This window comes from Mauremys mutica, chromosome 6 (genome assembly GCF_020497125.1).
Source record: "Mauremys mutica isolate MM-2020 ecotype Southern chromosome 6, ASM2049712v1, whole genome shotgun sequence".
Classification (NCBI taxonomy): Eukaryota; Metazoa; Chordata; order Testudines; family Geoemydidae; genus Mauremys; species Mauremys mutica.
This window is the reverse complement of record NC_059077.1, coordinates 50,214,238-50,228,921: the sequence shown is the minus strand read 5'-3', so window position 1 is coordinate 50,228,921 and position 14,684 is coordinate 50,214,238. Positions and strand designations below refer to the sequence as shown.

The 14,684-nt window shown below is 42.7% G+C and overlaps 1 protein-coding gene across 1 annotated transcript in view; it reads right to left on the bottom strand.

The window, feature by feature from the left end:
* The window catches only part of VCAN (versican), a 146,941-nt gene that overhangs the window by 111,011 nt on the left and 21,246 nt on the right, over positions 1 to 14,684 (bottom strand). The window contains exons 4-5 of the mRNA XM_045021736.1: positions 525 to 699; positions 274 to 401 (exon numbers count right to left, since the gene is read on the bottom strand). Coding sequence (XP_044877671.1) covers positions 274 to 401; positions 525 to 699 — 303 coding nt within the window. The remainder of the gene's footprint in view (positions 1 to 273; positions 402 to 524; positions 700 to 14,684) is intronic.

Below are 14,684 nucleotides of genomic sequence, written 5' to 3'. Positions count from 1 at the left end.
CAAACTATAGGTTCATTTCATCCAACCATTCTTTTTCATATGCAAAATGACTAGGATGTCTTTTATACAAAAAGCAACAAAGAGTCCTGTGGCATCTTATAGACTAACAGATGTATTGGAGCATAAGCTTTCGTGGGCTTTTTACAGATCCAGACTAACACGGCTACCCCTCTGATACCTTTATACAAAAGTTCTTATTTTACTGTCTTGCCATGTTAGATTCTCCAATTATTTTAGCTTTCAAAGTGCAACATAAACATGGGGCTATCTTACCTTCCAGGTGATCCACGTAGCAATATACATCATAAGTTTCATTGGGAAGACGGAATCCATATGTTCTAACTCCTTCTTTTCCCATTTTATCTCCATAGCAGCCAACTCTGGGTTGCCTGATTGGATATCTGGAATACAGTAAGTTAATATTTATTGTTACAGTATGTTAACATTTTATTGCATTTTAAGTATGAACAGATCAAGCCAATTAATTGTGGGAAATGCTATCAAAAGTCATTTGAACAACTCACCTAACAGTTTGGTCAGACAACCAACCAGCATCACATTGCTCAAATCCATCTTCATATGCAGCTTTCAGCTGATCAGGGTTTGCTATGACAGCACCATTATTCAGACAAGTCTGCTGAGCATGCTGAAAATTCAGGGTATACCTACTGGTTGCGGCACGGTAGTGAAACACAACACCTACAAAGACAACAAACTCATGGTAGTGACACAAGTTCCATCACATTTGCTATATTCATTATACAGTAACATTATCCTGATAAAACAATAATAAAAAGAAGAATAAGGTGACTCCCTCTTTGTACAATAATAACAACATGCTGTTACAGGATATTCAGTAGTAAGTATGATCATGTCTCCCTCTAGTGACGGCCACTAATGACTAGATAACAGCCTGCTACTACTCAGAGTTGGAGAAATTCTTTTAGCTCAAGTGGTAGAAACCTGTGATTTTGGTGAAGAAGGTCCCTGGTTTGATCTCTACATGATGTCTGTCTCTGCAGCCCAAATTAGTTACAAATATAGTAATACTATTTATAAACATCTGAAGATTGGTCACTTTTTATATTCTATACAATTATATTTTCTTTTATGTACTAAAAATATTACAAGAATAAAGCTTCCTTGTATTTGCGGATTCCTGATTATGGCAATTGGCAGAATTTAGAAAATAAAAATTAAAAACTTCAGAGCATTTAAAAAAGTTTAGTTCTAGTTAGGGGCCAATTCTGTTCTCAATATAAGTGAAGATCCCACTGACAGCAGCAGCAGCTGCACATGCATATCTAAGAGTAGAACTAATGGCTAAATTGCCCTGTTCTGTTCATTGCCTCAGAAGCATCTGGATCCAGTCACTGTCAGAAGACAGGATAATAGGCTAGAGGGACCATTGGTCTAACCCAGTTTGGCCATTGTTATGTTCTTACAACTGAAAAAGTGTACTAACATTCAATGGGCAGAAATCTTTTGGTTTTTTTTTTTACTTTTCAAGATCATTCTTCCCCTATTGCCATGCCTTTAAAGTTAAACAACAATGGATGCTGCATGATGATCTTTGAAAAATACTATAGAGTAGAACCTCACTAATCATGAAGTATCAATTACACATTACTAAGAGCTATGAACTAGCAAATAAATCTCTGTGTTTAATAAAAAAGCAAGGTAAATATATTACACAATGTGCTTGTTCTTCTATTTTGAAATTTTAATTTTATTGTAATATTTAATTATGTGCTCATTAATGTACTCTAATATATTATGAAGAAATGATGGAGCCTTCGTAATATGAGATTTCACTACACTTATTTGCCATTAAAACTTTGCTGAGAAGCAGGAAAAGACCATTATTTTCTGTATGAACTCGAAAGTGGACAAATTAGTAAAGTGCAGATTAAAGTAAGTCTACAATTTTTAGAAATGATTTTGCCCATGAGGCCAAATTCAGATCTGGTGTAATTTCAGTGGCTTCTGTGGAATTAATTGTCATAATCAGAGGTCTGAATGTGAACCATAGATGGTATACATTCATAGATTCATAGACTTTAAGGCCAGAAGGGGCCATTGTGATCATCTTGTCTGACCTGCACATCGCAGGCCACAGAACCTCATCCACCCAATCCTGTAATAGACCCATAACCTCTGGCTGAGTTACTGAAGTCCTCAGATCATGGTTTAAAGACTTCGAGTTACAGAGAATCCACCATTTACTCTAGTTTAAACCAGCAACTGGCCCATGCCCCATGCTGCAGAGGAAGGCGAAAAGCCCCCAGGGTCTCTGCCAATCTGATCTGGGGAAAATCCCTTCCCGACCCCAAATATGGCAGTCAGTTAGACCCTGAGCATGTGGGCAAGACCCACCAGGCAGATAAATGGGAAAGAATTCTCTGTAGTAACTCAGACCCCTCTCCATTTTGTGTCCTACCTCTAGCTGTTGGGGATTTTTAATATGGGCAGACACCAATGGGCCACATGCCATTGTAGGCAGTCCCACCATACCATCCCTTCCATAACGTTATCAGTCTTAAAGCCAGTTAGATTTTTTGCCCCCACTGCTCCCTTTGGAAGGATATTCCAGGATTTCACTTCTCTGATGGTTAGAAACCTTCATCAAAGTTTAAGAATAAACTTGTTGATGGCCAGTTTATATCTATTTGTTCTTGTGTCAACAGTGGCACTTAAATAACTCCTCTCCCTTCCTGGCATTTATCTCTCTGATGTCTTTATAGAGAGCAATCATATCTCACCTCAGCCTTCATTTGGTTAGGCTAAACAAGTCAAGCTCCCTGAGATTCCTCTCATAAGGTAGGTTTTCCAGTTTTCTGATCATCCTACTAGCCCTTCTCTGCCCCGTCCCAGTTTGAATTAATCTTTCTTAAACATGGGAGACCAGAACTGTACACAATATTCCAGAAGTGGTCTTACCAGTGCTTTGTACAATGGTATTAACACATCCTATCTGTACTGGAAATACTTTGCCTGATGCAACCTAGGATTGCATTAGCCTTTTTCACAATCATATCACATTGGTTGATCACAGGATGCCTCTGAATCACCAATTACACCCTGGTCTTTCTCCTCCTCTCTCACTTTCAACTGATAAATCCCCAGTTTATAGCAAAAATGCTTGTTGTTAGTCCCTAAGTGCATGCCTTTGCACTTTGCATTATTAAATTTCATCCCATTTCTTTTACTCTAGTTTTCAAAGTCATCCAGATCTTTTTGCATGATACTCTGGTCCTCCTCCATAATGGCAATCCTAGCTTTGTGTCATCCTCAAATTTTATTAGCACATTCCCATTTTTTGTACCAAGGTCATTAATGAAAATGTAAAAAAAGATTGGTCCCAAGACCAATCCCCAAGGAACTCCACTAGTAACTTCTCACCAGCCTGGCAGTTCGCCTTTTAATATGACCCGTTGTTGTCTGCTCATTAACCAGTTCCTTGTTCACCTTTCAGTTCTCATATTTATCCCCATCCTCTCCAATTTAATAATTTCCCATGTGCAACTATATCAAATGCATTACTGAAATCCAGATTGATTAGATCTACTGCATTTCCTTTGTCTAAAAAATGAGTTATCTTTTCAAAGAAAGGAATCAGGTTGCTCTGTGTAATACAGCATGGCCAGAGGGCAGCAGGAGAGTGATCCTATTGGGATCCAGGAAGTGGGTGGGCTCTGCCCGCCCACTGCTAAAGGACCTCCCCCCAGCCTAAGGGAGGATCCACTGGGCCTGGAAACCAAGAGATTCCAGGGGACAACTAATGAAATAACAGGGACAGGAGTGCAGTCAAAGGGTCAAACAAAGGGACCCTGACGGGGATACCGAGCAGAGGTAGCAGGAGAGTGATTTTTTTTTCGGGGGACAACAAAGGCGACAACAGGAACAGGCGTGGGGGTCAAAGGGCCAAAACTAAGGAACCGGAAGGGGACACCAAGCAGAGGCAGCAGAAGAGTGATAAATGGGAGATATGTAAGCCCCAGGATGATGAGAGCCTTATTCCCTGTAGAGAGAAGAGGGCTTGCTATAGATTAATTAGAGCACCTGAAGCCAGTCACCTGATAAAAAAAACCCTGCTTCAATCAGACAGTTGGAGGAGTTGAAGCAGAGTAGTTTGGTGTTGGAGCAGAGAGCAGTCTGGAGAAGTGCTGTGGTGGGCCAGAAGACCAAGACCTTAGGTAAAGGAAAACCTGGCTTGTGCAGAGCAGAGGGACTCCACAGAAACTAGGGGTTGGAAGAAACTTGGCCCAAGCGGAGAGAGGGCAGGAAGCTCCACAAGCTGAAGGGCCGGAGAGGAAAGTGACTATTCTTGGATGAAGATTATCTGGGCTCCCTGATTTGGTCCCATTTAAAAGTTTGAGTTTGACTTTCACCTCAGATGTGATAATTTCTACTTCCATATCCTCATTTCTATTACCCACCTTGTCATTAGCCCTAAGAGCCTCATTACCTTTATTAAAAATGGAGGCAAAGTATTCATTTAGGTGTTGGGCCATGCCTAGATTATCTTTAAACTCCTCCCCATCCTCAGGGTTTAGAGGTCTCACTTCTTTCGTTGTTTTCTTTTAATTTATATGACTATAGAACCTTTTACTATTGTTTTTAACTTCCTTTGCAAGGTTAACGCTGCTTGGCTTTTGGCATTTCTCACTTTTCCCCTATACTTTCTGACCTCCAAGAGGTAGCTTTCCATGCTAATCCTTCTCATCTGCCATTCCTTGTAGACTTTCTGCCTTCTCATAATAACCTGAGCTTGTTCATCCAATTTGGTCTGCAAGCATTCCCTATGATTTTTTCACCCTTGCTTTGATGCAGGCGTCAGCTAGCTTTGCAGCTTTGATGTAAAGTAATTCCAAGCATCCTCCCACATTCAGATCCTTGAGTTCTTCAGGTCAGTCCATTTCCTTAACTAATTCTCTTTATTTTTTTTTAAAGTTTCCTCTTTTGAAATCAAGGACCTTAGCTGGAGACTTGTTTTTGTTTATCCTTCTATTCACTTTAAACTGAATTAGCTCATTTCTCTACCCTTGTCATGTTTTACTAAGGAAGTTTTCCAGTTGAAATAAAAAAATCTTGTGTAAAACACCCTAATCCTTTCTACATCAATTAATTCAATGGCCCAGACAGAGAATAGGATCAGAATCTGGTCTCCATTGCAGCAATGTACATGCATCATTGGAAACAATGGAAATACTCCAAATTTCTTCAGGTCTGGCCAAGCTGTGTTTGACACGGGACCCAAGTGGGACAAGACCCTGACACAACTCCCATGCTGTGAAGGAGCTAAGATGGCACAGCACAGTGCCAGCTATGCTAGCTTTATGTCCCCTAGGAATTGCCCTAACCTGGAGAACTTACTGCTGTACAATTAGGGCAGGTTTACAGGCCATTTGTGCTGCCTGAGCTCTACAAATGTATGTGGGGTTTGGCTTTGTGGATTAGCTCTGTGTATAGTCTCTAAGCACAGTTCCAACATGCCCATGCCCAGAGTGGCATGTACAGGAATACTGCAGAGCTCTGCCTTGAGATACCCACACAGGCATGGGACAGTGTGACAGGGTGCTATTAGCAGCTATAAATGGAGACCTTTGGAAGCAAGCATCCTGGTAACCTAGAACACCCAGGACACTGGGTTACTCCTGGGGGAATTCTGCACCACTGCACATGCGCAGAATTTATGTCCCCTGCAGATTTCTTTGCTTCCCCACAGAAAAATGAATTTCTGACAGGGACACAAAGGGAAGCCACAAGAGCAGTCATGCAACCCATGCCAGCAGTATGTTTCAGGTTTCCAGGGCAGCCAGCAGAGAGGTAAATTACAGGGCAGGAGGCAGGGGGCAGGACTGGGGAAGACTGGTGGCTCCTACCCTCAACTGCTAGTCCCAGATTGGCTGGGGAAGACGGGACTTCTTCTTCCCCTGTATGGCATCTGGGGCCGGGTCAGACCCACCCCCAACTGCAGGAAGCTCTGCAAACTCTTCCCCCCTCCCTTCCATTTCCTGTGCCTATCACTCCTCAGCTGCAGGTTGCGGGATCCCTGTACAGGGAGCTGCTTCCCCATCCTCCCAACCACTGTGCATCTAGACCACTTCATACCCAGACCCTCCTGTGGAGCCTCACCCCCCTCCCAAGACTCAGAAACACTCCCCCTCTAATGAGCCCACTCCCCCTCACCTGGACCACCCCGATGAGCCATCCACACCTGGATCCCCACCCCACCAAGCCCCAACCAGCTGCACCTGGATCTCTACCCCACTAAGCCCCACTCCCCCATCATCTGGACCCTCCCCAAAGCCCCCCACCCATTCCCAGTCCCCCCTGCCAAGCTCTTTCCCCCCCACACCCAACCACTGAGCTACAACCACCTTCACCTAGACCCCCTGCTGAGTCCCATTACTGTTGCACTCAGAACCCCCAAACAAGCCTCTGTGCACCAGATCACCTCCTGTACCCAGATCCCAGCTGAGCTGCCCATGCCCAGATTGCCCCACACAGAACCCTCTCAACCCACACCTGGATCCTCCCACACTAAGACCCTCTCCACTTGGATTCTGCCTCGCTGAGTATGCCTGCCCATACCTGGTGCACTTGGCATGGAGGGGTAGGACCCTGAGGTGTTTCTGGGGTAGACCCAGTCCTTGCACTGTCAGGGTTGGGTGCAGCCTCACTGCTGAGTCCATGTCCCAGTTGGGAGCTGCACAGTGATCTTCCACCTCTGTGCAGCCAGTGGCCTGTGATCCACAATACCATGATGGAGCCTCCACATTTTTTGACAAATAAAATTTGCAGAATTTTAAAATATTGTGTGCAGAATTTTCATTTTTTGGCACAGAATGCCCTCAGGAGTACTGGGTGTAGTTAAAGCAGGAGGATTTAGAAGGGTAGAAGGGATCATTTGCACCTGTAGGGAGCCTGATGAGCTACTGAGGTAATTAGCTCACCAGCTGGATAGCTCTGTGAAGAAAGCAAGCAGTATAAAAGGCTGATCCAGGAAACCCACTCCACCTGATTGCTGCTATGTTGTAGTGTACCTGGAGCACACACAGTAATAAAGACACTGGGTAGATGTACTCTGGAGTATTATGCATGCTGCTTAATTCACAAAAAGGGATTACCAGACAGGAGTCTAAGGGGGAGCCTGTTCACAGGCAACAACAAATTGGTTCCGGTATTTAAAGGAGAAATGCAACCCAACACCCAAGCTTTTGGGGTTTTAGAAAACATACTGCATATATTATAAGTTATTTTTAAAAACTATCTTCATGCAGTAATATAGATTGATGCTAAGGGGCCAGAGGTGTATGCTGATTTACACCAGCTGAGGATCTGGCCCAATGGGTTCTATTCTTAATAGTATGCACTAATGGTCCAGTTTTTTAACAGTATATGTTACTTGATATTGAGTTTATATAGCTCAGTTTGAAAACACGTACAGTGAGAATGATATGAAACTGGCTGGCTGGCTGGTTTTTAATCTTCACAAAAATGTCATTTTGACACTGATTTGGATTCATGCCTCACAACGGTCTGCACTTCTGATAGATGGCTGACCTGATCTGAAACAGTTTCACTTCTGTAGATGAACTCTGTCATTCAGTGCAAAAAGAAAAAGGCATGGTAAGGCAGCAAATACATGGGGGGGATGATGACAGCACTTCATTTTCATTTTTCAAATTTCATTTTGCAATAAGTCTATGAGTGCATTCCCAATGACTGACCATCTCGCCCCCATGTCTGGAGTAATAGCTTTTTTTTTTTTTTCAATTGGTACATGTTGCTAATCACTGTATTATCTAAATAAGGCAGTATTTAAGAGTTAATATTGGGTGCCAATTTAAAGTAGCTCTCTCAATGTTCAGAGAACGCCTTTGGTCATTTGTAAGACTTGGACAGGAACTTAGAAAATGCTTTGTTCTCTTCATTCTGATCCAGAAGGTAAACTTCACCTATTCTTAGAGTATAAGACTCTTGCTTTTCAAGTGAGGAGCCAATGGATATAAAGGAGCCTACAGGATGAATAGAGAGGAGAACATCAGTATGTATAAGACTGTGTAATGGTTGCAACAATTAGAAGACCCCCTGGGGCTAAGGAGATTAAATCATAGGACTTCCAATGTTTCAGTTGGACAGGGAGAGAGAAGGCAAAATCCATTGTCCAAAATTTAGCACTTTTAAAAATTTGTAAAGGATTTTTCCCTGAGTCTTTTTGTTTTAAGAAAGAAAAGGCAACAACAAAGTTGTCCTAGGAGCAAATAAAGCAACTGGAAAACAGACTAGAACAGTGCAGTGTTGTCACTGAACATCTGGCAAACACAATAAGTATAATTACAGGAAGAAGCAGCAGTGTCTGTAGGCGAGAGCACTTAAGGGAAGTATTCTGCTGTATCCAAAATTTAAAAGAATTCATTTTCGGTTGAGCACAAGAGTGACTTTTAATCAATTACCTATTTGTTATATTTATGGAGAAAAATTTAAGGAAGGATTTAATTCTTAAGGGAGTAATTTAATTAGAAGAAAACAGATCTGTTGTTTCACACCCCTGGGCTGCAACACTGCTTGGCTATTTGCCAATGTATTATGCTGCAAAATCCCTTGGTGTTACTAGGAAGGGCTCCAATAATGCAGCTATCACATTACTGTGGCCTACAAATCAAAGCAGACTTTCAGTGGTGGGCTCATGCCTTTGGAACCTGTGCCCTCCAATAGTCTGTCACAGCTGCATTTGGCAAGCTTCACGGAACACTGAAGGATTTCATTGGTCAAATGTTTGATTTAACTTTTTAATAATAGGAACTGATGAGAGTGAGTGTGTGTGTAAGGGGGGAGTTGTTAAAAAACAGGGGCAGTTATTTTGTTGACTTGTATCAGTGTTAGGTGCCCAAACTATAGAGGACTGGGGGAAAGATTTGCAAAGCTGGCATTGTGGGGAAGCAAACAAAGAGCTCAACTGTCTGGTAAGCACAGTCCTGATTAAGAAGCAGTGTGCAGACATACCTCTAAATGTCCCTCATTTTTGTCCTACAGTTAGCTATGTACCACACACATTTGGTGAAACCCCTCATTTTTATTGCTGAAAATCATATACACCAGAAAAAAAGAATAACAAAATAGAAGTTATAGAAAGAGTTGATTATATGACTGTAGGGAATACCACAGCATTTTAAGTTTCTCAAATGAATATTTCATTTCTGTCCTTCATTTTAGGTTTTGGTCACAAATAACATCCTACACATGGGTCTTCACAGCTTGAGCGGGCTGGATACAGAGTTGCATGGCCCAAGCACGAATATGTTTGGCACTGATTACCGGTATGCAAGGGCAGTGGATCAACGGCTACACTCCTGTGCACCCAGCCTTCTCCTCCTTCCTCAATGCCCAACTTTGGGATGGCCAGCATCTGTCTGCATAGGCAAGGGCGGCTCCAGGCCCCAGCACTCCAAGCGCGTGCTTGGGGCGGCAAGCCGCGGGGGGCGCTCTGCCGGCGCCGCGAGGGCGGCAGGCAGGCTGCCCTCCATGGCTTGCCTGCGGAGGGTCCACCAAAGCTGCGGGACCAGTGGACCCTCTGCAGGCAAGCCACGGAAGGCAGCCTGCCTGCCCTGCTTAGGGTGGCAAAATTCCTAGAACCGCCCCTGTGCATAGGGACTATGCAGAGGGGACTGTGGGATCTTCTTTCATCCTATCCACTTTGCTCACCTGCACGGGGATGTGGACCTGAATTCTTACGGTGAGATCTTTGGCCATTCTTCCAAAGGCTTTGACATGCTGAAGCAGTTCCAGTCAACTGGACAGCTACACAGCACCCAGGGACTTCTCTCAAGTAGGGGAATAATCAGGGGGTGTAAAGCCCCTCCCATATGACTAGGGAGTATGGTAGGGTAGGGCCAGGGTGCACAGTGCTCCAATTTTTGACTTATGTAACTTAAAGCAGTCTTTGGGCTGTACTCCAGAAGCCATTTTGCCAATCTCAAATCAGAAGCATAGAACTGTGGCTCAAAACCATCCTTCCCTCTCCTGTCCTGAGCTGCACTAAGCACAAACCTTTAGTCTTTACAACCAACTAATTACTTCCCTCCTTTCAGAGGAGTTCTCCCTTGTTCCTTTTTACTCCTGGCAGGCGTACTGGGGACAGAGTCAGAGACCCACTTTGAAAGTTCAACACAGAGACTACGAGCAGCAGTGGGGAGATGGAGCAGCCTGTTCAGTTAGAAAGAGAGCCTGTGAGGTTAACTTCCAGAAATGATCATGACATAAGATAGGCAGTTTTAAAAGATTAACTAAAACAGTCTTTCTACAAAGGCTGTATTTAAGGGCTAATCAATGAGAGCTCAGATTTCGGAGAGAACAAATCAATTAGATTGCCAACATAAAATCTCCAAGGGCTGAAAGCACAATAAAGTGGCATTATTCCCACATCAGGAGCAGCTCCCATTTATTATCATCATAATGCCTGCACCAAAGGAGGGTTTGCATAAAAATGAAAATGTGAATTACAATCTCTCGCTTCTTTACATTTACTCTACATCTTTAACAGCCGCTTCTCCCCACATCTAGCTCAGGATTTGAAACATACATTTTTCCATACTTACTTTCTCTGTTTTTACCTAATACCTAAAAAGTCTGCCAGGCTTGCAGCTGAAACAAATAAAAACAAATAGAACAAGATCCATGGAAACAGCCCTTCCCCCACGCCAGCCAGTGAGACAAGGACAAGAAGAGAGAGGCTGCTGAGAGAGGCATTCACTGGTGAGATAGACAAGAGCAAGAAATCTGCAAGGATTCCACCTGTCACCCTGAACCCCCTAAATCTGCAGGAGCCCCCAGGCGGGTTATGAAAAAAACAGTTGAATTTTTTTGCAGAGATTTTTCATTTTCTTTCCATTATATTTGGCCCTACTGTTATATTTTAATGCCTAATACCATGGTAGGATACAAGAGGGGCCATTTAGTAACACGTCCTACCATATTCTGAGGAGCATAATAATAAATATTTTGCACTTACATAGCATTTTTATGCACAGATCTCAGAAAGATGGATTATTGTCCACATTTTTTACAAATAGTAAACTGTCACCCTTTGGGACCCTCCCCCACTTATGGGGTCTTACAGCTTGGGCTTCAATTCAAGCCAGAACATCTACACTGCAATTTTATAGCCCCACAGCCCAAACCAGGTGACCCAGGCCAGCTGCGGGTCTTTTATTGCAGTGTAGACATACTCATAGAGGCCTGATTTTCTGACCTTCAGAAACCCAAGCTCACACAAAGTTGCTTATGACTGGGCAAATGAGTATGTAGGTATAAAGACAGCCAGTTAAACTGGCCATTTGCATACAAACATATTTGCACGTGTATTTGCAGCAAATGCACATACAAATTAGACATACAATTACATCCTTTTTTTTTTTTTTTTTTTGCAGGCAGCCTTAGGCTTCTGAGGTTTTGAAAAATCAAGCCTTAAATGTTTTATAGTTTACTTTCAGTAACTGGTAGCAGGAGTCCAGATTTGTATAAACTGTGTTAGGGTAAATGGATAATCTGCAGAGACCTCTCCCTCCTTCCTTTGAAACTACCACTTTCACTCACAGCATAGTCCACCAATTGTAACACATGCTCATTTGATGCAGGCAGGATTCAGTGGACTTAATATATCAGTTAAATCTAGGGGAAAGGTTGAAAAGGGCTATTCAAAAATATATGTTTATTTTTTATATTCATCCACTCAAGAAGCACTAGTCAGTTTCTGTATGTTTTATTTTGGATGGGTCCTCCAAGTCAAAACCCAACAAGGCAGCTGTCTGAGGTTATTTAAATACCTTTGCTGGTACTGGAACATAGATTCTAAGGCCAAAAGGGACCATTATGATAATTTAGTCTGACCTCCTGTATAACACCTGCCATAGAACTTCCACCAAATAATTGCTAGAGCAGATCTTTAAAAAAAATCCAATCTTATTTAAAAATTGTGAGTGATGGAGAATCTATCATGACCCTTGGTAAATTGTTCCTGGTTAATCACTCTTGCTGCTAAAAATGTACGCCTTGTTTCCAGTTTGAATTTGTCTAGCTTCAGCTTGCAACTGCTCAATGACGATTCCCCATTTACAGTTACATTTTGAGACCTATCAGTTAGCCATTTTAATCCACTTAATGGGTGCATATTATTTTTATATCATTCTAGTTTTTAATCAAAATGTTTTTAAGATTTGTCTATTTTGAATGTCCATTCAAACAAATAGGACATCAGGAATTGCTTGGAACAGTGGGCCAGATCCTCTGATGGTACAATTTGATGTAGCTCAATTGACTTGAGTAGAGCTACACTGCTTCACAGTAAATCTACAAAGATAGGCTCTGGCCCGGTATGGTCAGCCACTTCTAACAAGTGTATCAAATTTTACTAGATGTATCTAATACATCACTGAACACACTTAATAATGTTGGCATTTAAAGAGTAGCAGTATATCATAATGATTAACAATAGCAACTTTGATCATTTATACATCTTTCTTCCGGAAGAATCTCAGATTGCTTTACAAATTACATGTCCTTTTATCCATCATTCTAAGAGTCTTTTAGAGCTATCCTGAATGAAATGAAAGAATTCCACCTTCTGAATCACCAGTAACATTTCTTCCAATTAATGGAGAATTTTGCAAAAATTTCCCACCATCACTAATATGGGTTCAGCTTTACTGGGATTAGCAATTTTAAATAATCCTAGTATAGAAAAGGCTCTAAAGGTCTCATCCAAGAACTGATCTCAGCTCCACTTAGTTTATAAGATCTGACAAAAACACAGAGCAAAGTGGTCTGATGTTTATAGGCTTTGTAGTTAACATCCTTTAAGATGAAAAGGAGGTGGCTCAGATGCTATACTAATGAAAGGCATATAAAAAGTCACAGGCAGACAACCATTTAAACATGTAAAGCTCATCTTCACAACTAGAAGGACTTATGTTTTCCTTTAAAATAAAAGCACAGGTAACAGCGAATATAGAAAAAATCATCAAAACATTCAAAGGGCCAAACTTTCAGCTAGATCACAACAGCTGTACAGTCAAAAAGGCATGTGCGCTCCTCGCACCTACAACAAAGAGCATCTGTTTGTGCAAATCGAAGAATTAACAATATGATTTTCCTCTTTTGTACTAGAGCTGGCAGAGTATTTTCAAAATTTAGACATTTCAATGAAATTTCAAAATTTAGAAAAAAATAAGAGAAGTGGGAAATTTTGAAACAAATATTTGTGATTTCCCCCTCCCCCATTTTTTTCCACCAGATTTAATTTGAGCACTGTTACAGGCTAGCTGGTCCTTCAAATGCTAGCCATGCTCAGCCTTGCCTGGGACTTGTAGCTAGTGTAACGCTGACAGACCCTAGTCATCTGCAGTCAGGACTGAACCGGAGACGTGCATGTGCCTCTACTGCATGAGCTAAAAGCCAACTGGCTGTTAACTAAGGTTATAGAGCAGACTTATTTTATCTCTTTAAGTGGTCTCAGTGCCACTAGATGGGATAGAACACCACACCCAGGAGGTATGTGGGTTACACTAGCACCAGCTGATGGTGATATGGCAACTTAGTGATAATTACTGAATCCAGCTGTGAAAGGGTTAGGAAAAGACTATACAGAGTGAAGAATTAGGAAGGGATAGAAATGCCACAGAGAAAGCAGGACTCTCCTGCAGGTTGGAGAACCCTGCAGGTTGGAGCAGGCTCTGGCTCCAGCAGGTGATAGCCCTGAGACAGAGCTTAAATAGGTAGGAAGTCAGGTGGAAGGACCCATAGGGAGCAGCATAGGTTCCAGTGGGTGAAGCCCTGAGCTGGGGCCTACAAGGAGTAAGGGGATCCCTAATGGAAGCTGCCAGAGTCCCTGGGAAAGGGAGGCAGGGAAAGAAAGCCTGTTAAGACAAGGAGCAGCAAAGGATGGACTCTGAAAGAAGAGGAGAGGCCCTGAGGGAGTACAAGTGAGAACACTTCAGTGGAGCCTGAGAGGAGCAGAGTCTGGCAGGGAAGGGAGAAGCCAGAGGCCTGCAAACTAAAGAGATACTGTGTTAAGCACAGGCTGTGGGGAAGCAGCATAAGTGGACTTAGAGGCAGGAAGCAGTTCTGGAAAGAGCAGCATGTCTAAAGAAGCACATCTCGCTGCTTAATACAAGGTCCCTGGGCTGGAACCCAGAGTAGAGGGTTCCAGCCCCTGAGGAAGGGGCATGCAAGCCCAACTACAGGAGCAAATTAGGCTTCTGTGAGGAAGGGCAGTAAGAACACTTCAATGGAGCTTGAGAGAGGTGGAAGAACTATTATCTGGACATTTATTTGGACTTTAGGTGACTTGGCCAGAGGACTGAGCCTAGAGTGACCAGATAGAAGTGTGAAAAATTGGGACAGTGGGTGAGGGGTAATAGGACCCTATATAAAAAAAGATCCAAAAATCGGGACTGTCCCTATAAAGTCTGGACATCTGGTCACCCTAGCTAAGCCATGGAAGACCTGGTGAGAGGCAAATGGCCAGTAGGACGCACTAGAGACACAGGCTCCCTTTCAGCATCATAGTCTGAGATAAGGGGGTGCTGCGAGTGGCGAGTACGGTACCTTACATGCACATAATTGTGGAGTTCCACCACAGCTTTTATCTCCCCTTTATTGTGGTGAAGGAGATACTTTGT